The sequence below is a fragment of the Orbicella faveolata genome, unplaced genomic scaffold (genome assembly GCF_042242905.1).
Source record: "Orbicella faveolata isolate gen_17 unplaced genomic scaffold, um_ofav_v1 contig_4, whole genome shotgun sequence".
Classification (NCBI taxonomy): Eukaryota; Metazoa; Cnidaria; class Anthozoa; order Scleractinia; family Merulinidae; genus Orbicella; species Orbicella faveolata.
The window spans coordinates 9,879,418-9,904,725 of record NW_028301569.1 but is presented as its reverse complement, the minus strand read 5'-3'; the positions used below and the strand labels follow the sequence as shown (position 1 = coordinate 9,904,725).

The following is a 25,308-nucleotide window of genomic DNA, read 5'->3' as shown; positions in this document are numbered from 1 at the left end:
TATGAATAATAATAAAAAAAAAACGTTGTTCACACATTGACATAAGGACAGTGAATATCTGACAAATCGGAACGAGTCTTTCAAGTAATAAGGATTTTCAGGGCTTTTATGTACTGTAATAGAAGCTGTCAACACCAGTTCCCAAATGCACAAAAATATAACGCCACTCAAACGCGCTCTGATTACAAAATATGATGGTAGTATATATCTCATGTAAAATGCAAAGTCTAATGTTCTTAGAGATTTGCAGTAACAATATATAACAACAGGACTGAGGTGAAGCGTTCCCAAATGCACGAAAACATAACGTCACTGATGTCAAAATATGCTAGGAATATGTAACTTATGTAAAATGCACAGTCTAATAATGTTCTTAGGGATTCTCAATAGTAATATGTAGCAACAGGACTGCGGTAAAGCGGTATTGTCGAAACGGCCTTCGAACTTTTCCGTCTGAAACAATGAAACGTTTTTTATTCCCTTTTTTCGGTTGGCTCTCTATTTTGTCTGTCTGATAGCTATTAACAATACAAGATTCTTATCTTTTTCGTAACAATTTTACTATTCCAGCCATCTGCTTACTTATATTTTCACCAGAGGCCATGCCATTTTGCTGCAACAAAAACAAACAATTTTAAAAGGAAGCCCATTTCAAATAATAAAACTGACAAAGGAACGACATTCAAAGCTACAGGCTCATTTTCAAGAGCTGAAACGCTCGGAAAGCCTTCAAGCTGATGTATTTTTTGAGAAAGAAAAGACCTAAGACCTTGTATTCACGATTAACATCCTGAAAAATTAGGCAATTTACGAGAAAGCCCTCACAAAATCACGGAATGTTGAAAATTCGTATATGTCACGATTTCACAGATCCGAAATCAGATTCAAATTACGAAATGGAAATAGAAGCGAAATAGAACTCGATTTTAATATTGTGTGTAAAAAAAAAAAAAAAAACAGGAAAATTTTAAAAATGACAAGTACGAAAAACATTCTAATGTAATTGTATGTCTTAAACGAACAAAGTTGAATATTTGTTTTTTAAGCCTTTTAATTCCCACGAGTAATCAGCATACATTTCTCCCAAGATCGTCAAAACATTTATCGGACGAACACGTATGCCACAGAATTCTCAAAACGGATTTGTTGATGTTAGATAGTTCGTTTTAGAAGCGTTTATTGCAACCTACAGGAAAGAGAAATAAAATGGACAATATCAGCTGCATTCACTCTCTACTGTACATGAAATTTATTTGGCACCAGCTAATGACGGAGAAACAATGAAAGATAAAGCTGATTATGAAATTATCTTAACCTTAAGCCGGTCTTACGGCAATAATAGGGAATTTTAACTGAGTGCAATGCAAATTATATAATCCATTCATTTTCTTGGTCATATTTAATTAAGCTAGAAGTGTTTAAACTTAACCGAGAGATAATCATTTTGAATGTGACGATTTTCATTAAAGATGACACGAAAACGTCAGGAAGGTTTTTCCATAAGCTATACATAACTAAAATTTTGCGCGTCTCAAGTTATCTTATTAAATCGACAAGGAGTTAATATTTTGTGAAGAATTGTTACTTTTTTATCTTGTAATCTTAAGAAATTAAGAAACGTGATACGAGAATGAGGATATTCGTTTATACTTCTAACGATAATTCGTACATTTTACACCTCTCACTAATTTAATTTCATTAACTCGATCAGAAGTTATATTTTAAAAAAGGGATTATCACGCATGAAGTTATTAAAGTGTTAACCTTCTGAAAAAGATACAATCAACAGAAATTAAAAGCCAGGAGGATATATGAAACGTTTCAGTCCTAATGCACAGATCTAACACGTTGATTTTGGTCATCTCTTTTAATCAATCTAGAAAACGCAGCAATCAAAATTCATTTTTTTAAGCTTATTTGTCAAGCAAGGAATCCGTTCTAAGAGACAGCTTGATAATTATTTTCAAATGGTTTTCTATTCAGTTTTTGCAGCTGGTAGTGACCAGTCAATTCAAAGATATTTCATTTTGGAGCGCTTGTGAAAGATTGTTACGTTTAAGATCGCAAACCGTATACTCTAGATGCGAAAATAATCCTTCGAAGGTCTTGCTGGCCTCTAAGAGATGGGGATACTTTTAATTTGGGACAGTAGAGACCTACTGGTTTTACTTTAAGGAAACCCAAGTCAGCGAACGCCGGTTTTGATCCCATACTTATGGCCATAGTTTTATCTTGACTGGTTTCTAAGTAACAGAAGAAACCATTGTCAGTAAAATTGTACTACATTGCTTTTGAATAATGAAAATCATGTCCGAAATTTATACCATTTTCGTACAGTCCAGACGAGGTTAATTGACAAATATCTTTGTAGTTTCGAAAGTGTATGCCACAATAGGCATGGGCTAACTTTGTTACGGCGATAAACGTACAAGAGCTCGAGATCAGCAGTTTTTGTGAATATGGAATTTCGGGAGCTGGTGTTTAAATTGGTGTTAAAACTGAACTTAACAGTTTACAAAAACAATCACCCGACTGATAAAAATGAATTGTGGACAACCTTTTGTCCAAAACTGAAGTGGATCTATGACAATCCTACATTTCCAGGGCCGGTCCTTTTAAAGGCCAGTACTTGTATGAGTTGCGACACGGTTTGCTCCTCTTCAAAAGTTTAGCCTAAAATTTTTCAAGTTCGTCGTTTGCAATCCGCGTCAATCTTCCTCATCCTTAACCATCCTTGTTTCTTTATGGTTTATTATTATTAGTAAACAATTATTTTCAGGCGGTTCCTTCAATTTAAAGAAAATTTTGTATGTGGCCAGAATCACTCAAGATACCGTAACTGGGCTCCCTTATGCCATAGAAGGGGCACCCTGCAGGTCATGTAGATGGCACAGGGTTTCCACTGTACAATGCCGGTGGCCTTTCTGTGATGCACATATCCGCCGTGATTTTAATTTGAAATCAATTGTCAGTTTGGTTATTAAAAATGTATGACAGAATACTGTCAATTTTGGTGTGAGTCAGAGACCACTTTTACTTCATGACTGTCATTTTAAGCGATAAATTTATTCAAAGAAAACAATATTTTCGATCACTCCTACATCCGCGCAACGCCCAAATCTTTGTAGGGAAACGGTTTGTATATATAAGCTTTTCCTTATTTGTCCTTTTAGTATAATATAAATGCCTCTCTACTCTATAAATGTAAATTTATGTACCTACAAGTGATCGAAACGGAGGGTTCTTATTAATACGTGCAATTCCAAGAGCCCGACCGATCTAACCAAAACCTTCCTCACCGGTCAATCTTGGCGTCTGCCTCATCCAAATTATATTTTTGTGGCTGGGGAAACAATTTAAAAAAGAAGCATGATAATTCGTACTTTTAGATTATAATGTTTTAGAAATAATCACTGAAATACACCTAAAACTGTAATTGATCGGTAAAAGATTGAAATAATAACAAATATGAAATTTATGAAAAGCGAGGTGTACAGTTCATTTCATAAAATTCAAAGGAAAAAAAAAAAATAAACGTCGCATAAAATGTGTATAGTTTACGTTTCCAAAAATTGCGTGTTATTTAAGGTAATTACGTTCACAGCAACCCATACCTGCCATGATTGTAAAACAAACATCTCTCGCCTGGGCCAATTGAAAACTGGCTTTAAATGGTTGATGGAAGTAGCCATAAAAATTATCTGTGTAATGAATAAAATTATTTTGGGTTTGCTTTCAACAGAGCTATAGAAAATCCACAACATCTGTCCTACTCTGTATTACGAGAGAATATGTTCTTGTTGGTTTCAAGGGAGTTAGTGTCAGAGGTAATTAGAACTACTGTGGGATTTGAATAAATCTCTCGTCATGACAGGCACATGAAAGCGAAACGGCTCAAAGATCTTGTCCAGCGGTTTACGCTAATACGAGTCGAGAGTAGAGCTGTCTTCTAATCGAAGCCACAGTCATAACAGGATTAGCAGCTAGTCGATGTTTCCAATTGGAAGCACACTCATGACCAAACAGTGCTAATATATGGCGATTGGAAAAGCAAATAAGAAGAAATGAACCTCAAGCGATAGCACCATCCGCGTAAGTCTCTTGCTCAGTTTTTTACTTTTGTCACTTCATTTAATATGTCTAATGGTCCTTCGTCTAAATGTTGTTCACACATATACCAACCTAAAGCTAATAGTTCACCGAGTTTTGAACGTGCAATGAATGGATTCGTATGCAGTTATAATATCTCGAAAAGTAAGGAAACGTTTATGCGAATTTAGTCAAAAAAGCTGTTTTTGAAAGAGGCAATTATTACATTTGTCAGGCTGAAATGCTAACGAAGACAGCCTAGCGTGTTCTGCTGATGACAACTATTAAATCCTCTGCCTTTTAGGATCAAGTTCAAAACTTAAGCTATTTATTTTCATGTTTTCAACCTTACTTAATTTTTATTTCATCTTTCCTTGCAAAAAATGAATTGTCTAAACAAGATTCAACATTATTCATTCTATGTAGCATAGAATAATTATGCAGATCCTGTCATATCAGGCGCAATAACATAATTATTTTTCTCTGTCAACATAACGATCTTAAATGGCTTTTTATTTTCCCTGCGATAATGGGACGTAAAAAGCCACAAGCTTTTAGAACTTCATACATTAACAGATTTATGCGAGTCTATAGTTTTACACCATTGCGTTTTTAAGCCAAAATAGTTCCCTAGCAAAACAAAGGCACTCTCCAAATCAACAAGGTACATTTCTTATCGATGCTCCTGTTCTCGAAATAAACAATTATCAACATGTAGAGAACTATGTCAGCAAAATCCTTAAACGATATACTGTTATATTCACACCAGTCAATATTTCTGATGAGTCATGCTTGATCTGTGTATTAAATATCTGACTCCATGGACCGTCAATCACGTATGTATGTTAAATAATTAACACGCAAGGGAAAATTAACTGCGTTTGATATCATAATTTGTCTGACTTGTGGAAACAAATCTAATGTGAGGCTGAGTGTTCAAAAGGAAAAGAAAAACATAATTGGTCTATAACACAGCACTGTAAACCGATATTACTGGTGCATCGAACACGAACACGAAAATGTATAAAATAAAATAATAACAAAAATGTTGTCTTCGATTGCTATTTCTGGTGAAGAATAATTTATATATTTCCATGAAAGCTATTTTATGCATGTGCAATTATAAGTATAAAGCAAAGAAAATGGAAAAGTTAATTTTCACAGCGGGTTGAATATTCCGATTTTGTTGATTTATCTGCCCTTGCCTCTTCACTCGAGGCGTGGACAGACTAAAGAAACAAACAAAGAAGCACGCACACAAAAATACTAATATTCCGCGAATATTGCTATTGAATATAACGGCGAATAGTATTTGAGACCAAATTGTTCTTCAGAATTAAAGTTGGTATTGGAGAGTAGTATCTTGAGACAAAATCAAGTTCTGAAAGCGAGAAAAGAAATTGCCAAGGTAGTGTTATTGTTCTATTGCAATGCACAGTCACTCCAGTAAATGTTTGTTTTGTCTCGGTTGGGCCATTTGTTACGAGAGACACAAGCTCTTAGTATGTACGCCCTCTGTAGTCATATGCATCGGATAGTTCACAGGATACCCACGTATTGTTGAATTATTATTATATCAACGGTAGAAATAAATTAAAGGCTAGATGTTCCCCCAGGGAAATTTATCGTTAATAAATGAAACAGCAGACATTTCGCCTTATTTTTACTTCCGATGCTTTTAAATCTTCTTCAGTTTGTCTAAAGAAACCGCTTTACGTGGACTACTGCAAATCCCTTCCAAAACGAGTCAGAAAAGACACGAAAACACAGGTAAATCAGGCTACCTTTATTGTATGTTGGTCATTGAAAAAGCACATGTAGGTTACCATTGGTTATGTGAAAAGTCTGTGTAAGATTGACTAGTCTGTTGCCATGAAAACAGGAGAGAAAGCCTTGCTGTTGACAACACATCCCCGAACCTGTCTAGTCACACATGAGGAATATTCTATTCTCCCAAAGCGAAGGTGAGAATTGTTAAAGGGCCCTAGTCAGCCTTACGTTTGTTTTTGTTTACATGCGAGAGTTTGGCTATTATATTTTATTCGGAGCACATCGAAAAGAAGGAAAATACTGTGAAACTACGAAAGATAATTAAACATACTTTCAGGAAAACAACTTACTGTAAAGCAGTAAGATTTCCCTCCACCATGGAATATCAATAATTTCGATTGCATCGAAAATAGCGGAGAGTGACAAGGGTCCTTTAAGCACCTTCAAAAGCAAGCCAGACACTTCAGAGTGTACTCTAGTAGAACGAATTTTTGTTCATTTGTATAGAGTTAGTGCAAAGCAAACGTGGTCTTTTTCAAAACCACCCATTTGATTGGCTGCCATCGTTGACTATTCAACGATAGTCAACGCGCTATCTTTATGGCATGCAATTCTCACATCAAGTACTTACTGCATGCATGTTTATCTTTTCAAAATGGCTGGAAAAACACCCGCACTGCGCCATCCCTGCTCCCCCAAAATTGACTGATAACAGAAAAGTGGGCTGAAAGTTCAACTGATAACTCAGATTCCAGCAGCGCCAGTACCCCCATCAGGGCCCTCTAAATAATATCGCCGCATAAAGCAGTTTATTATTATTTTCGTGAACAAATGCCATTAGGCGTGATTAAGCTGTTCAGTTGTTTTCAAACAGACAGAACGGCACCTGGCTTAAGTCAATGTAGTCTTGACGTTACGACAGAACGCTTAGATTTTTTTTGTCATCTTTAATACATCATTTGAAAAAGTCAATATTTTCTAAGAAAAGGAAGGAAATATTCAAAAATTCCCACCAGCGATAACTTAAACTCTCTATTAAATTGTTTTCATCTTCAATACATCATTTGAAAAAGTCAATATTTTTCCAAGCAAAGGAAGGAAATATTCAAAAATTCCTATCAGCGACAACTTAAAGTCTCTATTATATTTTTTTTCTTCTTTAATACATCATTTGAAAAAGTCAATATTTTCCAATAAAAAGAAGGGAATATTCAAAACTTCCTACATGCGACAACTTAAACCATTATAGCGTTTAAACAACTCTTTTTTATGTAATACCGTCTCACGTAACAAGACCCGTTTGATTGTTCAGTCGTTTAATTTAATATGGAAGAAAAACTTGTGCGCCGATCGACCAGTGCGCAATTTACTTTTAACCCAAACACTCTATCTGGATCTTTTCTGTCTTGCTTACAACCATGAAATGTAAGTTAATGAAATTTTTGTGATTTTACCCCCACGCAATATTAATTACGTGCTGGGAAACGTTTAATCTACGTGGTGCTGCCGGATTTTATTTACGTTTTTACCTCCGAAGAATATTTGTTTTCGGCACTGTCAAACGAAACACGTGCGAAAATTAAAAACAAAAACGGAAACTATAGGCGCATTTCGGAAGCTTACCGGAATTGAAGATGTTTTAATCCGATACAAAATGAAAGAAGGATCTAACCTTGAAGAAAAACAACTTTCGGCGATTTCTAACTTTTAGCTAAGGCGCATTACATTGAAGCATTCTAACTTTTACGTTTTCAGGAGTGACTTATGTTCAATTTTCTACCCTGGCTAACAGTTGTCAACTCAAAGCCAAACGAATAAGTGACTCCTGAAAGTTTCTCTCTAAGAAATATTTTCAACATCTCCAGCCAATATTGTATTTAAAGCACTGATTTATCAATCGTGCTCGAGATCTGCCTGTCGAAATTTTTGATCAGCTCTGATCTATTTCACCCTAAAATGAGAAAAAATAGTAATAACAATAACAATAACAATAAAAAATAAAATAAAAAATGTAATCTGAAAGTCTCCCAATTTCTGAACCTGTTATTTTCTAGTTGTCCAAAAAATATGGAAATTATTTCCTCGCTAGCTTGCCATGTTTAGCCTTCCTCACTTCCTAATGTGTTTCTATCATTTGTTAAGGACTGCTCCAAAAAATCTAGCCTTTATTGTTCTTAACCCAATTAATTGCTTTAAGGATATTTAAAAGGATCCAGAAGGTATAAATAAAAAAAGCTCATTTCAAAGGCCTATCATTTGACTACAAAAACAAACGACTCTAAAGTAATTAGAAAAACCTCAATTGAACGGTATATAGAAAAAAAAGGCAGCCTCCGTAATGACAAAATAGCGCACATTTTTGGCGTGATTTACGACCTATCAATCCGAAAGTGCATATTTAGTGGTATTAAATCCATATTCAACTAATCACCCAAAATCTTGTTTCTCCTATCTACGTATTGTTTTTCTGACTTCTTTAATAAAATTTTAATTTCAAAGTGTAACTCACACTGCAGTTTCTTTACATCTCAGAAACGGTAAACAACACCCGGAGATTCATTATAGTGGCGAGCTTAGGGGGCGATTTTGTTGTCACAAGAAAATTGCTCTGTAGTATTGTAAACTTTGCTTAAGGCTTTAATAGAAGAGACGTCTTAATTTCCCTTAAGAGGTAGTGAAACCACATGGAATTAGCAAAACCCCTAAAGTTAAATGCATCATTGAAATAGAAGATAAATTATGTCCAAATGGTCCTATGGTTTTGCTGTAAGGAAAATTGCTGAAAAGCAAAAGCGGAAAAAGTATTGTTGGTAGCTTATAAGATGGTGCATTTCTTCTGGCGGGTAAGATGCAGTCAAGCAGTGTCACACTGCGGGAATATGCGGCAACATTATGTGAGAACCTTGGTATTATTAAAAAAACAAAACAAAACAAAAGCATAAACGCGATCGAAGAGCAAACAATTCATGAATTTAAGATATTCAATACACGGCTTATAATTAGCGGTTTTATCGCTGTGTTTTAAGGATATCGCGACACACGATGTAAGCGTGATAAAAAGTTATAATCAAAATTCATTCTGCGCCACTCAAGCTCACCTTGTGGTATATTTCCCATCTACAGGTCGACTGCGGCGAGCTTATTAGTAAGGGCGTAAAAGGCAAATCTACGATAAGCCTGGCCAATGAGAACCTTTACCACAATAGAAGAGAGAAGTCTCCTTTGAAACAAACCATATGGTAATTTCTTCTTTTTGTTGCAATTCTTTCAATTCAATCGTTTGTATGCTCGAACACGTGGCTTCGGTTTATCTTTGTGATCATCGTGAAGCTTGTTTGAAGAAGACTCGAAAACACCAACACCTCAAATCTGCGCTCCAGCAGAAAAGGTCACAACAAACTCAACATTGCCCCTGAAAAAAAAAACAACAACAACAACAACAACAACAACGAAACATAAACATAGAACCTGGGAGTGCTACCACGCTCGAGGGGAAGGCACGACAGGATTTTAAACTGGCTTTCAGAAAGACAAAGCGTAACCGAGATTCTGGTGGGGAAATCGCCAATGTTTCACTCAAGCATTTCAGGCGTATTATTGAAGAAACATCACGTCTCTAACAATAACAAGTTGCAACGAAAATCACTTCTTGAGTACCCCAGGGCCTCAATTGGGTCTGCTCTAAGCGGCAGGCGCGTGACGGCGGAGTCGTTTGGCTCCACTAACGACCGGCGTTTAACGATCAACGTCAGCGGGATCAAGTTTCAAACGTGGCAGAGCACGTTGCTGCGTTTTCCGAATTCTTTGCTCGGAAGCAGCGAGACGATGAAACAATTTTATGACGACCGACGGAAGGAATACTTTCTCGATCGAGATCCGTATTTGTTCAAATTTGTTTTGAATTATTACCGCTACGGTAAACTACACTGTTCACAGGAAGACTGTCCCGCAGCGTTCGAAGAGGAATTGCAATTTTATGGATTTTCGATTTACGATGTTGACAATTGTTGCTGGGATCACTGCAGTGCTAAAGAGAGATCTGTCCTTGTTGAAGGTGACGAAGACGAACTCAAAGGGGAATCTATCAATTGCCATGGAAATTTATGCGACCTGCACTGTGAACCAAAACTTTCGCTGCGGCAGAAAATTTGGCGGACAATAGGCCCTTCAAAGACAACGAAAACAGGAGTAATATTTCATATCATATACGGGTTTTTTATATTCGTTAGTGTATTAATAGCGTCATTGGAGACATTACAATGCGGGGAGAATTTGACGTGCGGCGAAGCGTACCACAAAATCTTCTTCACAGTGGAGTCAATATGCGTTGTTATATTCACAGTCGAACTTTTGATTCGGTTTTACGTTTGCCCGAAGAAGAAGAAATTTATGTTGGACGCCATGAATGTGATCGATACGTTGGCGATTCTGCCTTATTACATAACCTTGGTTGTGACAAGTTTTGGAGTGGAAACAAGCTTTCTTCAAATACTGAAAGTGCTACGAGTGATTCGGATTCTGAAACTCACGAGGAATTCGCGAAGACTGCGCTGCTTATTGCTTACTCTTCGTCGATGTGCCGTAGACATAGTCTTCCTTTACTGTATTTGTTTCTTAGCAATTATTCTATTTGGAACAGCAATTTACTATTTGGAGCTCGCGGAGGGTGATCCAAAGTTCTCCAGCATTCCGGAATCATTTTGGTACATCTGTGTCACGCTTATGACTGTCGGGTGAGTACCGTTTATTTACGTTATTATTTTTCTGTACTCGAAGTATCGAAATCGATGTTTAAATGTTGAATTTGTGTCAGTTAGTCTTATTAGTATAAGAAGTCGGCTGGTGGAATTCATTATTTTTTATATATATCACGTTCACTCTCGGTAATCAAAATTTAAATTTTCTGCTAATTTTATCGAACCTTACACTCCATCAAATTATTGATCAAATTATGAAATTTCAAATTATGAATTTTTACTATTTCGATTTCCGAACAATTTTGCACTTCAAAAATATAGAAAAATCGATTGTCCAATTTTCATAAAGTATCATTCTTTAAGAAAACTAGGTAATGAATAGCTCTAAATATTTAGAAATTCACGGTCTTAGTTTAGACTACATTGTGGTGGTGGAAACCCACGCTTAAAAGCTTTTTACTGCTGGGCGACTTCTCGTCGTTTGAATTAATTATGCGTCGAGTTACGTTAAAAGCAAACTATTTGTGGCTTTCCGCACAACCTTAATAGAAGACAATACGGTAAAAGTTTCAAGAGTTTCTCAATCGATCTTTTAGTTGTTGCTTTATTATTAATACTTAAAAGCTATCGTACAAAACTAGACTGTAAAATAATTTGAATCTTGACTAGCATGGTCCCTGGTTTGAGTTAAATCAATTTAACTGAAAATATCTTATATATCTTCAATCCTTGTTGTCATTTTTGGTTTCCCTAAAAGCTTTGTAATCTCCAATTCAGATTCGGTAGGAAATAAGCACGACATGGAGATGATTGTTCTAAAGCAATTGGCTATTTTTCGATAGTTTCAACCACCCAATACTTGTGTATTTGTATTAAGTATCCGAGGCTCTTTGCATGAAAAGTAACAATACAGCTTATTTGTATAAGGGTGTGAACGGGTCTGAAAAAAACTTTGAAAAGGTAACTGTCAATTGGTAACTGTAAAGGTAATGGTAACTGTCAATTGTTAAAAGAGGTGATTTTTCTTACAGTCAGCTGTCGGATTCAAGTAAATGGGACTGTGCTTCAATAGGTTTAAGTGGCGTCTAAGACAAATGGCTTAAACTGAAACGTCAATCGACTAAAGAGTGGAATTTTTACAGTCACCCTGGGATTTAAATGGATTGGTTGGTGTTTCAATGGGTTTTAAAAAGCACTAAAAGACAAATGTCCTAAATTGCAACCTTAAACGATCAGATAAGGTTCATTTTAAGTGTCAATGCAAAAAAGGCTTTCAATACCATTTAACATGGAGGTAAACATGATAAATATGAAACCGCAACTAAAAAGAAAAAAAAAAGGATAATTTTACCGACACCCTCAAAGGACGTCACCGCATAGTTGATGTCTAAATGAGAGTAATCCATCCCTTAATGGAAAAAAAAGTTTTTTTATGGAAGTCGAAGGCGCTATAATTCGTCACATTAGCGCGCGCTTGAGCAGTACGCATGTCCACAGAGTCAATTTCTTGGACGATACTCAGAATTGCACGCAAAATGTTGAAACAATCTGAAAGGGCCAAAAAGGGGTAAAATGACTCATTATACATGTATATCCTTCGTAGTAAAATATTTGTCACAGATTTTTGTTTCAGTCTGCATGAACGTTTATCTAGATCAACATGAATTAAACATTTCGAGGGAGGATTGCACAGGTAGATATTGACAAAACGTTCTGACTATTTTTCATGTCTTCCTCTGGAAATGTTAGTCTTTTTTTATTACATTTTTAAAGGTATTTTTTCTTTTGGTGGTACAAGTAATCTCCGATAAAAGTTTTCGTAACAGTGAAAAGTAAACAAAATCCACGAAATTATTTTGTGGAAAACAGGAAACAAACAGAAACAACAACGACAACAACAACAAACACAAAAGAGAAATCAACCCATATTTGCCCCCTTAAAACTGCTGAACGTGTAAGTTTGCTACACCAAGTTGTGGGTATAAAATTAGGGAGCTTAAGCAACAACGACGACGACGCCGAGGACGACGACTAGTAAAAAATGAATTTATATTTTACAAACGAAATTCGCGATTGTCTAGATCTGTTGGGTACGCCAATTGTTCTAAAAGCGTGCGTAATCTAAATATGCAACGACGGCGTTCAATTCCAACTGGAAATACGAAAATTAGCTGCGTCGTCCACGTTTCGTAGACGACGTAGAACTTGGTCATTTCACGTTGTTGTTTTTCAGAGGACGGCAAAGAAATATACAACGATTTATAATGCACGTGCACAGCTATTGTTTTTCTCATTAAACCTTTTTTTGTGACGTTCACGTTGCCGTCTTCGTCGTGGTTTGCTTAAGTTCCCTATTGAACGCCTTATTCAAAACTTTTAAATAGGCCATTCCCACGTTACATACATCTACAGGTAATAAGCATGACGGCTTGAAAATGAAATCACCCATTTCTGCCAAGTCTACAAGTACTAGGTACCGTGAGAGACAAGGTAGCCTCATGGCCAGTGCGCTCGTCTCCCGATCGAGCGGTCCAGGTTCGAGCCCTGTTCGGGGACATTGTGTCGTGTTCTTGAGCAAAACACTTTACTCTCACAATTCCTCTCTTCACCCACAGGTGTACAAATGGGTACTGGCGAATTTAATACTGGGGGTAACATAACGATGGACTAGCATCCCATCCAGGGGGCAGTGGAAATACCACTAGTCGCTTAATGCTACAGAAACCGGCGCTGGCCTAATGGACCACTTAGCTCGTATCCAGACTTTACCGACAATTACTACCAGGCTAAATGTTATTGTTTGATTATTTTCTCATCGTCTAGTTATGGTGATGTAGTGCCTTCGTCTGTTCTTGGTAAGATCGTCGGATCCGTTTGTTGTGTTTCTGGTGTTGTGTTACTCGCGTTACCGATTCCCATACTGCAAGAGAAGCAAGTTCCTTGCACGCTGGCGTCTGTGACGTCACGAAAGCGGCGGAGACCAGAGAAGACTATTAACGAGTGTGCATCCTGTTTAGAGGAAAACCGCTGTTCATTAGCACAGATCGTCACTAATGGCGGAGTCAATGGAGAAAGCTCAAAGTTAATGGAAAATCACACTTGAAGAGTAAATCTCCAGAAATTTCATCTATCTTTCAAAGAAATAATCGCAATCGGTTTGGTCTCGAACGTGATTTAAATGTTAAAAGAAAACTTTTTTTACAGTTTTGGCACTACTTCTTTAATCTTGAAACTAATTTGCTAAGAGTTATCGTTCTCAACTTCTCTAAGCGATAGCCTGCGCGGTTTGGTTTCGCTCATAGAAAACTCGAGAACCTACAAGAATGGACAAGTTTGCACTTCGGGTGCTTTTGCACCCACGCTAGACGCGAATACAACTTCACTTGTCTGACCTCTCCCCCCACCCCACATACAATTTTGAAAACTAGCACCTGAAATTTCTCGTGATTTTCAACATTGTATTGGGTGGGGAGGGGGAACAGCAACGCGTTTTTCAAAGGATAGCAGCGACCTTTTCAAGCTTGTAAAACACAGATAACTCGATACATTACATAAGTGTCCTTAGGACTTTTGTCCACGATTGTAGGGCAACTGCTAATAAGGTTTTCTTTGTCGTACAATGCGAAGCAATACCACATGAAAGTACTGCACGATAACCTGTTGATGAGTTTATTTGTTCGCATTATCAGACTACATGAGACGGCGTTATATTGCAAGGAGAAACTAGTTTTTGGTCAGGGAGTGAAAAGGGCGGGCACATCTAAACTATTAATCAATATTTACCTATTTCCTAAATGAGAATATCTGATAGAGGTTTTACTATTTTCAGAAAGAAAAAAGTCATTAATTTTCTAAGAAACTGCTATTATTGAGGTATACATCTTAGCTAAATGACACTCTTTGACATAGATAGGTTTCTACATACAATCAAACTACTTCATAGTATTTTGTTACTTAACTGTATAGGATTCTGTTTAAGGTCACTGTATTCCAGTTCTATTAATTGGTTATAAAATATTATATAACGAGCGTTCTGATTGGCCTGTGGAAACACGTCAATGACGTATCTTTATGTTTTGCCCGCCCCTGTCCATGAAAGGGGGTCATAAACCGATGCAAACGATTTAGAAAATTTCGGGCTACTCGAAATTTCTCAAGTGTTAGCATTGGGCAAGGAAATTGCATGCACCATTTCTTTTAATTCAAAATGAACTTTGAGGACGCCATGCAAGCAAGTTTCCTTAACCACAGGGGGACATAACAGTGATAGTACATGTACGTGTCATTAACTTGCGACGAGTAAAATAAAGAACAAATTATATTCAGTTGCGGTATAGGTAATGGAGGGAAATAGTTAAGAAGCTCGGTAAACATCAAAGAAGCAAACAAACAGGCTGAGAATGACGTTCGAAGGTCCTTGACCCTGCACATCTTTTGGTTTATGCTCATAGACTGTGCATGAATTACCTAATCACAATGCTTCTATTGGTTATTTGTATTAGGACACATAACCACCTTTTGTATTTTGCCAGGTTTTGTGCAGGGTCAACCCCCAAAATAGCCAACGAGAACATACAACAAAGAACTTTGCCAGGTTCCTAACCATTTCCCTCTATTAACTATGGTTGCAATGACTTGTCTGGAGTAGCGACTAACATCCATAACAAGTGCTTTTCATTTAATATGGATTTTTTTACTAAAATAAAGGACAACTTGTCCCATTCGTGCAAAGAAAAAACAGTAGTCTGATAAACCCAGATCACTAAAACGCAAAACTAAATGAACATAAATGCTACATATATATTTACTGTAGTTATTACAGTGTAAACCGTAAGAAACTATAAACAGTACATAAATAAACTTGAATATATCATTGTGACATATTTTAAAGTAGAATATTAGGCATTGCATTAAAGAAAAAGTGAAATAAATATAATTACAAGACTCGCGTTAATCAGATCTAGTTCCGTAATTCCTGTTCTAAATAACAAAAACGATTTTAAATTTTTACTGAAGTTTCAATGCCAAGAGACCATTTTACAGCTGTCTACACAATGACCTGGCCCTTGAAAGGCAACGAGGCTGGAGGTGACCTTGTTTTGGTACAGACCTCACTACTTTTGTTGTGTCAATCAAGTTGTTCTGATGCTAACTAGTTTGCATTTGAACGAAAAACCAGAGGTGTTTGTAATAAAGCAAGGCTCGCTTGCACTGATAGGTGAGGCAAGTAATTGAGCAGACGACTGTAAAATGGTCTTTTGGGACAATATTATAATAAGCATGAGAAAAAGCCAAACTGAAGAACTGCATCGGTCTGACCGGAATATACGATACCACCTTTGCAGGTGGTCCACTTTCATCCTTTTGGACCTTGAGAACGAAATTTAGCTTTGCTTCTTTACAAACCGATTCGTTGCCCTACCTTGGTACTTCCCTTCGGTAGATTTGACTTATGTGTGGGGTTGAGGAAGGAAACAGAACATAATTAGAGCCATTTCCCTCAGTTAGCTCGATTTGATCGGAAAATGTCGCTCCACTTTTTTGGGTTGGTCTCATTGGTCTCTGACCGGTAAGATCTGGGATTAATGGGAAGGACTCTGGTTGCGCAAGTAATGTAGTAATTAAAAGCGTGTGGCCACATGCACGTAAAATGCCGCTCCTAATGCGGCACTTTTTACGCGTCATTCAGTGGGTAATCGTGTTTAAGTCAAATGCGGACGTGTAACCAGTATAGGAAAATATTGAAACAGTGAGTTTCTCTGAACAGCCTACGTTAACGTTATTATGTCTGACTCCAACTTTATCTTATGTTATCTTGTTCACCTCAGCTGGCAAAACTGACCAATCAGCTTGGAGGATTTGACTCCAAAGAAGACTTCCTGTTTTTCTAGGGCTAACTTCAGCTAGACCGTATCAACAAACGAGCTACTGATAATCTTGGCCTCAAGCCATTCAATACTGTCTTCTCCATGCTACTGTTTTCATTATCTTCTTCCACGAAATTTCGTTCTTAGAATCAGGGTCGCAGCCAGAAACAAATATTATGAATGAGGCAATGTCCACTACATATTAAATTCTCTTCCTAGGTATTTAGCAATGTTTTGCTTACCCTCTTCAAAACACTGAAAAAAGAACAACGCGAACGCAAAAAATGATTGAGGCATGTGTGTCGATTTGCCGCATACTGGCTACATCCCTGAAAATAGTTACCTTTATCAGCCCATTGGCCCAAACCCAACTAAAACCGGTGGACACTCTTCTCCTGATGCGCGTCTGTCGTATGAGGTATAAATATATACCAACGCCACCTGAATTTTTTACACAAATTTGTTCGCAGCCGGAAGGTTATATTGTTGCCGCAGACCAGAAAATAATATAATTGATGATCCAAAGTTAAATTGGTAATCGGGGCGGGTGTATGTTATAATCGCTGTATAAAATATATTCATGACAGTGAATGGTCTCTTTCGGTTGTACTTCTCAATCAAAATTCGGTGCCGAAAATTAGGGTGTTAAGCATATGGCATAAAATGACTGTAAATTCCAAAGTGTTTAATTTATTCTTGGTTTAATACATGTTATTTCGGTCTTCTTGTAAGCTCGATAGTCTGCGTCGGGACTGAATCAATAAGCACATTTTCTAAGCTAATAATAAATTCATTTTACCAAAGGGACTGGACTTTACCAAGGATTTAATTCCAATCTATTAATGTGTCTGAGTAGTTTCTTAAAATTATCTGCGGAAAATGGTATTTTGTTGAATCTTCCATTTGCTTTTGAAAGGGATTCCTTCCTCATAGTCTAAACTCCTTGGCGACTAGCAAGGTTACTCAAAAGGAACCTTTTAACACTAATGGGATTATTGTTGTTTTGTTTTTGTAGCAGAATTACCAAAGAAATTCAAATTTGTCGACGAGACACTTCGCAACAATTCGGTTGCAAGCGACGGTTTCGCCTGTTGGTCATCATACACGGCATTATTTGTAATGAATCACCTCAAACGTTGGATCGTTTTTATCTAAGAACACAGCCATGAGATTATTCTTAAAACAATCCTTAAAAATAAAAATAAAACATAAGCGTAAAACATGCCACGCAAGACGAGTCATTTTGCAAACGTAATTGGATTCTAATTACGAGGACTTCAATGGTTAACTAAAAGCTTTGATATTATGGCTGGCAAAGACACGTAGTAAAGAGCATAAAGTGAATTGATAATAACCCATAACAAAACATCTGCCCTGTTTTTTATTCAAACAATGCTTAGCAGGTTTTTCTATTGTTCGCCCCCATATAAAGAAACCCTCCGTGCGACAGGTGTCTTTGTGTGTAAAGAGAATTTCTCCTTGAATCGGATTGTTTACAATCTTCTTTGATAACATCCAGTGACATCGCAATGATTTCTGTAACTTCTCTGAAAAGACTACACTATTACAAACGTCCTGACGGGGAATGGTGTTGATTTTAGCTAATGATCTTCCGCGTAGCAGCAAATTTAAAGTATATTTAGATATAGTTAAACTCGTTGAAAGCGGTCTGAAAACAGTATGCTTCAGACAAACCCTCATAAAATGTTCTTGGGCTCTAACGAATGAATCAGCAATTGAAAATTTGTTCTGGGTCATTTTCTATTCACATTGTTTAGGGCTAATCGGTGTTCCCGCAAATTGTTACAAATTTCCTCTGCTCTCAAAGCGCTTTTTTGTTTTATATTCTCCACAAGACGGCGGAAACCCGCTGGGTTTTCCTGTGTTTTCTCGCCCCGTGATTGCCCTGTTTTCTTATAAGTAATTTAAATTCAAACCTCACTCCAATCATGATTTCCTTCTTTTAACAAGGGAAATAGTCAGCTTTTCCCCTGCGCTAAACGATGTAAAGACGGATTAACTGTTTAACGCTGTCCACTGAGAAGACTGAAAAGTTTTAAAGCGATCCAGTGATTCCCAGTTCACAAGTCTTGGAAAACCATACAACACAGTTTGAAACGGCGCGCGTTTGGATAAAAATCGTGTAAAACTCGATTACTAGCATGCAGTAGCATGCTGACTGTTTGATGGACAATTCAAAACGCTGGAAATTAACATGCACAGTTGAACAAATAAGAAATTCTATATGGTCTGTCAAGGCTGGGCTGATTTACATATCCACTATTGGTTTGTTTCGAGCATTAAATGTTTCAAAAAGAAATCAATCTTGGCGAGCACGCTTCTACTGGTCTATTTTGGCACGATTATCAACCGGATTTGATTGAACGACGATTAAGCTCCAAATCGACCCGATCTTTACGTGGATGTCGACTAATGCGTTGGTATTGTTTGAGCCAACAAGTTGCAGGGCATCCGCTTGGTAAAGTCAGCAGAATTCAGTTGATATCATCTTGCAGTGACTTCGATTCGAGGATCCGCGTCATATAAGAGCCTAAACCTGATGCAGGACTTGAGATTTAGAATGGCGTCAAATACGGCTCGGTTTGAGGAGGGAGAGTTTTAAACTAGATGGCGAAACGTGTCCACTTTAGAACTCCCGACTCTAATAAAAAGCATCGAATTGTGTTAAACGTAAGCGGGCAACGGTTCATGACGAAGAAAGAGTATTTGCAGCGCCATCCGCACACTCTACTTGGAAGTGAAATGCTTGGCCGTTTTTTCGACGCGTCTAAGCAGGAATATTTTTTCGACAGGGATCCCTTTTTATTTCGTTATATATTGAATTTCTACCAATGCGGGAAGCTCCATTCATCGCCCGACGACTGTCCCGTTGCTTTTAAAGAAGAGCTCGACTATTTTGGGATTCCGATTTGCGAGCTGGAGGATTGTTGTTGGTACACAGTCAACGCCGACGAGAAAGAAAAACATCCCAGCCATTATGCCGTGCGGAAAGCGAGTATGAAGGCGGTCCATACCGCGCTCCCGGCTAATTATCTAAACTGGAAACGACGCGAGAGCAACGGCGGGACAAAAACACGGAAGGAGATGCGGCAAGGAAGCTCGAAAAAGTTAACAAACTGTGACATTAGTAGCAATCATCTGCCCTCATCTAGGAGAACGCAGGAAAATATGCGGAGAAGGCGGGATAATTGTGTTGAATTATCTAGCGCAAAACACTCGGACAAGAGAGAAAAAATAACAGCTGACTTCGCAAATAGAAACAGATGTGAGATAAATTGCAGATGCGGACTACCCAAATCCAGACTCCCACAAAAAGCGTTTAATTTTCTGTACGGGTTGTTCATATTTCTTAGCGTGGTGACTACAACGGTTGAGACCATTGACTGCGAAGAAGGAATCAAATGTTTGGAATTGCATCCTGAGTTGTTTGCAGCCTTCGACGCGACATTTGTGGCCGTTTTTACCCTTGAATTTCTCATTCGTTTTAGTTTGGCGAAAAAACGCTGGATGTTTATGAAGAATTTCTTCAATGTGATCGACCTACTGGCGATACTACCATATTATGTCTCACTTATTGCCTCGCAATTTGTCAATACAGACAGCGTTACCTTACTTATGACCCTCCGGGTTCTGCGAGTGAGTCGGATAATGAAACTGACCAGGGGTTCTTCACGATTACAGTCCCTGCTGTATACGCTCAGAAACTGCTCCACGGATTTGCTCTTTTTGTATTTCACGTTCACGCTAGGAATTCTTTTATTTGCCAGTGTACTGTACTATGTGGAGCGAATAGAGAACCCAGCGAACTTCAAGAGTATACCACACTCGCTATGGTACACGTGCGTTACGATGATGACAACTGGGTAGGTATCAAAAAAAATTATGTCCGGTCATTTCCATGAGACAACAATCATGTCAAGCTGCAGTTAGCATGCAAGTTGGCGGTCGTTGTGATGACACAATAGACAAATATCGCCAGCTAAGCAGAGAAGGTTATTCCCTAATGTAATTTCATGACGAAATCATTAGGGTTTTATAATTTCCATCTGCTCCGTTTTGCATACTGCGTTTTACATATTGTTATTAATGGCCTCTAGCCGGGATTCTCTTTGTAGTCACGCAACATGATCTAAGATCGCATTTCGGTTAAATACCGGCTGCTAAGCTACGTATCGTATTATAACCTGACATGGTTACCTAAAAACTTTCGTTATACTTGTGAGTGCACGTTCAAATCCTTGAACCTGACTCTTCGGAAACCTTCGGTATCGAAGTTCCACACGAACGAGCCAACAAGATCGAACGCTCACTAACTGGTAAGGAAAAACAACCATTTGGGCTTTGAACATCAATTGTCACTTGATTGTTTAAAGCATTCATTGAAACCTTCAAAGTGATGTACCAAGATGTCCAAACCCAAATGGAGAGAAGAGCGAAGTTCCATTATCTATTCAACACTTACGTCTTTCATGGAACTTGTCATAAATCCATCTCGCCAGATTGCGATTGGGACTGCGATTCATTGGTGCTGCTAAGTTTTGAGAATCATCATAATCTAGAAGATTGATAGACAATAAATCGTATTTGCTTTGTACATTAATCTTTCGCCTTACTGACCATTTGTGACACAAGACATAAGGCAACAACAATATTTACATTGCACTTTGATAATGTGCCCATTTTCGCCTGTCAATTTGACAAACGTCATCTCGAAAGGTCATTAACATTTTCTGTGACGCGTATAAAAGCTTTATCGCACACTTGACTAGCCTTTGTTACAGGTGCCATCCCAGAACTATAAAAGATGAGATTGCGTCTGTGTGTTACCGTCGATCATTGTGTTCATAGCCACATGAATTTCCTGAAAAGTGTGGAAAATGGCCTGTTTAGGTAATCGATCTTTCACGGTTTAATGACGTGAAACGTTTGTAAATTGTTGAACTGAGCGCGTCGTGTTTTATCGATCGTGCTGAAAAATATCTCAAGAATTGGCTATAAAGACCACATTGGAAATTGGTAACCTGGTGAGTGAAATTTAAATGTAGAATTTGAAAGCCCGTTTAAAAGACAGATTAACAGAGATAATGAGCCCTTAAATGGCGACAAAATTATTCAGCGAGTGGTCGGGTTTTTATCTGTGAGCTTTCTAAGCTCATTAATTACCTCATGCAAAGATCACATACAGGGAGCTAGTTCCTTTGCAGCTTTTAATGCATGGATAATTTATGAGAGGAACACGATTATCAACGGCAACCGACGTACAGACGCTCTCACAGATATTTCCTTTCGAGGTAGGCGGTTTTAATATGGGCCAACATTTGACTCTTCTCATTCTGTTTGCCCCACTTCTCGAGACAGGTCCGTCGCTCTCAGATATCTCGAAAGTTGCCACATGGCGCCATAATGAACGACGTATTGCGTGGGAACGCACTGCTAAGGCCCCGTTCACACTACGTGGGAGGAATTCGAAAACGCATTTTTATTCCTACGGTTAGGCCTTCCGTCTACACTAATCCGTCACGAAAACGTAGCTTTTCGAAAAGGCTCTTCAAACCAGAGGAATTTAAAAATTCCGGCTTTGCGTTTTAGTGTGGACGGACGGAGCTTTTTGAAAACGCTGGCGTGATGTTTTCCTCAAACACAAATCCAAAATGACCGTTTATTATATGGCTACCTCCGTGAGCGGGCAAGATGAATCAAATCCTGCGCTGTGATTGGCTATCGGAACGGGCAAGATGGAGCTATCTTGCCCGCTCGGGACTGCACGCCGTTTCCCGCAAAAAAATTTCCCCAAAAGCCATATAACAAATCCTTTATTGACCAAACTTGTTCTGTCAAGATGGCTGGATATTGGCCTCGTTCTTTTTTTTGCGAGTTTATGGACCTCGACTCCGTCTCGGTCCATAAACACGCAAAAAAAAAAAAAAATTGGCCAATATCCAGCCATCTTGACCGAACAAGCTTGGTCAATAACCCATACTTCTTGTTGCGTTTTCAAGTTCTTATGGCGTAGTGTGGACTGAAAACATTTGATACGTTTTCGGAGTGAAACATCCGTTTTCAAATTCTTCCAGTGTAGCACGGACGGGCCATAGTAACTCTTGTGGAGTGCGCTTCACTGACTCGTCGTCGTTATCATTTCTTTCCACAGGTATGGTGACGTCGTACCTCTTACAACATTAGGGAAGATAATAGGAGGTTTGTGCTGCATCTGCGGCGTGGTCATCATGTCACTCCCAATTCCGATAATGCAGGACAAGAAAGTTGTCGTGCAAAGCTAGCAATTACCTCTCTTCTTTACTTCACATGGTACAAGCATCAGAGAAAGATAAGGGTACTCGGGGCTTGAGTTTAGGAGAATCACCATGTGCTTGCCATGGGCATTACCTGTGCTTGAATTCTGGTGTGAGTGCTTGGAAAGAGGTGTGTTCGCACTAGTGCCCAGCGAGAATCGTACCCTAGCACCAAGTGTGAACATAGCCGTACGCTATGGACTGTGCTCGAGTACTGACGTTTTTCGCTAAACATTGTGTGAATACACCTTTTTTAAGTACTCTTATTGTATGGCTAGTTGCGTGAGCGGGCAAGATGAATCAAATCCTGCGCTGTGATTGGCTACCCGAGCGGGCAAGATGGAGCCATCTTGCCTGCTCGGGAATACCCGCCGTGTCCCGCAAAAAAAATTTCCCCGAAAGCCATATAATAAATCCTTTATTGACCAAGCTTGTTCGGTCAAGATGGCTGGATATTGGCCTCGTTCTTTTTTTGCGAAATTAAGGACCTCGACTCCGTCTCGGTCCATAAACACGCAAAAAAAAGAACTTGGCCAATATCCAGCCATCTTGACCTCACACTTGGCCAATAACCCATACATACCAGTGTGCACAGTTCCCGTGAGCACAGTGCCCGTGAGCAGAGTGCCCGTGCCTGGGTACAAGGTGGAGACCTTGACCAGATGGTACTTGTGTACTTGGAGTAGTAGTGTCTGAACGCAGCGCCAGTGCCCAGGCACCAGTGTGAACACAGCCTAACTCACACCCTAAGCGAGAAAACACACGTGATCTTGCCACTAGCTTTTAGGTAGCACAAACTGATGACAATTATTCTTTCGTTAATTTGCTTTGTGTACATTAATATAATGTCACGAGCGCAATAAATCAAAACTTACCAAGATCGGTGCAAAGACGGGCTGCTTCAAATTATGACAAGACTTTCTCCAATACTATGTTCTGAGTATATTTCTTTACTTAACGCAAACCTAAAATTAAAAAAAAAAAAGTTACACAAAATTTCAAAATCATTTACTATAGTTGAGAGGTATTCTCTTATACATATCATGTAGCTGTTAACAATAACAATAAAATATTTTAACAATGGAAATTTGAAACTTGAAATATGTTTATTGGTGAAAGAGGTTTTTAAAACGTAAAACTCTCTTAATCCGTAGCAATGTGTCATTTGTCTGGACTTGTTTTTGTTTTTGTCTGGATTTGACATTTGTTCTTGCCATTTTAATGGACAGAAAAATACTGTGTTGTTCATACAAGAAAATACCAACTTTTTTCCGCTTTTGGGTCCTTCTTGGATGTTGCGTTACATAACATAATTTTGTCGGACGTGGTACTCGGTATGTATAGCATCGCGCCTTATTTAAGGTTTTTTACTTTTTTTGCTAAAGAAATCCTACTAGATAATTACCATGAAATAACAGCCACAAACTGCATGAATGTAGTCCAATTAGGTCTAATCATAAAATAAATCATGAGATGATAAGTAAGTTGAAGAGCACGCATTTTTCGTCACAAAATTATTCGTTGAATCTCAGAAACAAATCTACTAATTGCAAGTTTCACAATGCTTTGTTTAGCTTTAATCTTTGACATCTAGTAGACTCTTGTGGATTTTAACACACTTCAATACGAAATTCACTTGATTTGATGGAAGAACACACCAAAATTAAAATTGGCATCTGCGTCTGAAACTATTCAAACATTTTATGTAGATTTGCCACACTCGCACCTCTCACTGTATTCCAGTATTGACTTTTGAGATTTTCGGTCACAGCTCATAATAACCAACACCAGCTGACTTGAAAATTCACCAATCAGGTCCAAGGAATTGATTAAAAGTTAATTAGGTGACGGCGAGAGTTATTTTTTTTGAAGTATATATTTTTATTATGCTTTTATGATGTTGGGATATCTAAACTTGTTTTAAATTCGCCCTCTGGGGAGATTTTAAGAGGTTACAAGTCAATAACTGTTCATATTGCTCGCACAAATGCAAAGATAGCAGTGCAATTTAATTCCTACGAAAATATTAATTGGAAAATGTTTTCTTGTGAAGCTGAAGAGCTGCGATGCCCGCCTGGACTCGATATTATCATTGAAAAGTGAATAACTACTCTATCAAAGGTAAGATATATATCGAGGTATTTCATGATAATGGTTGTTAAATATCAAAGAGAAATCGGTGATACTGCCAGAAAAACTGATACCAGATCAAACAAGCTGATAGCCATGCTCTGTAATATCGTTTTCATATTTCGATGCTCGTAAAAACCAAAATGGTTTCTGTGTAATCTGCATCTTAAACAAATAAACGGCGCGGTTGTAACAGCTTTATATCTTTAGCGCAAAAATTGACGAACAAAACTCATCTAATCAATAAAAAGATTTCCTTTTTTGTTTTTTTTAGATTTACGGCAAATAGAATACAGCCAAAGTTTCTCATGTTATATTCATTGAAATTCAACGCTTCTTATGCAAATTACGCTGCAAAAAGTGTTACATTTTGGGATTTCTTTTGTAAAACAACGCTAACACAATTCTGTAGTTGTAGCTTCAATTAAAACGACTCCAAAG

At 37.9% G+C, this 25,308-nt stretch overlaps 2 protein-coding genes and 2 long non-coding RNA genes across 10 annotated transcripts in view; 2 read left to right on the top strand and 2 right to left on the bottom strand.

Moving 5' to 3' along the window:
* LOC110046279 (A-type voltage-gated potassium channel KCND3-like) overlaps positions 1–15,510 on the top strand; it is a 32,201-nt gene extending 16,691 nt beyond the window's left edge. For 6 of the 7 annotated variants that reach the window (XM_089276368.1, XM_089276367.1, XM_089276370.1 and 3 more), the window contains 2 exons: positions 8,983–10,592; positions 13,380–15,510. In XM_089276368.1, the coding sequence (XP_089132494.1) occupies positions 9,427–10,592; positions 13,380–13,659 (1,446 nt within the window). In that variant the 5' untranslated portion in view covers positions 8,983–9,426 and the 3' untranslated portion in view covers positions 13,660–15,510. Of the gene's footprint in view, positions 1–1,960; positions 3,136–8,982; positions 10,593–13,379 lie in introns of those variants that run through there. The other variant, XM_089276371.1, reaches the window with a different exon arrangement.
* Positions 3,046–9,031, bottom strand: LOC149101381 (uncharacterized). Its single transcript, XR_016203156.1, has 3 exons — positions 8,958–9,031; positions 3,615–3,701; positions 3,046–3,343 (listed from the first exon to the last, which is right to left on the bottom strand). It is a non-coding gene; the product is annotated as an uncharacterized LOC149101381 (long non-coding RNA).
* Positions 15,511–17,767: 2,257 nt separating the features above from the next.
* On the bottom strand, positions 17,768–23,372 carry LOC149101380 (uncharacterized). Its single transcript, XR_016203157.1, has 2 exons — positions 23,321–23,372; positions 17,768–20,999 (listed from the first exon to the last, which is right to left on the bottom strand). It is a non-coding gene; the product is annotated as an uncharacterized LOC149101380 (long non-coding RNA).
* On the top strand, positions 19,052–23,831 carry LOC110046259 (A-type voltage-gated potassium channel KCND1-like). Its single transcript, XM_020751950.2, has 2 exons — positions 19,052–20,307; positions 22,596–23,831. Exons 1-2 carry the CDS (start codon positions 19,052–19,054, stop codon positions 22,723–22,725), a joined length of 1,386 nt encoding a protein of 461 aa, XP_020607609.2. The 3' UTR covers positions 22,726–23,831.
* The last annotated feature ends 1,477 nt before the right edge of the window (positions 23,832–25,308 follow it).

Coding starts and splice junctions, on each gene's coding strand:
- LOC110046259 (XM_020751950.2), top strand. CDS start 19,052: ATGGCGAAACGTGTCCACTTTAGAACTCCCGACTCTAATAAAAAGCAT. Junction 20,308..22,595: donor GTTACGATGATGACAACTGG/GTAGGTATCAAA, acceptor TTCTTTCCACAG/GTATGGTGACGTCGTACCTC.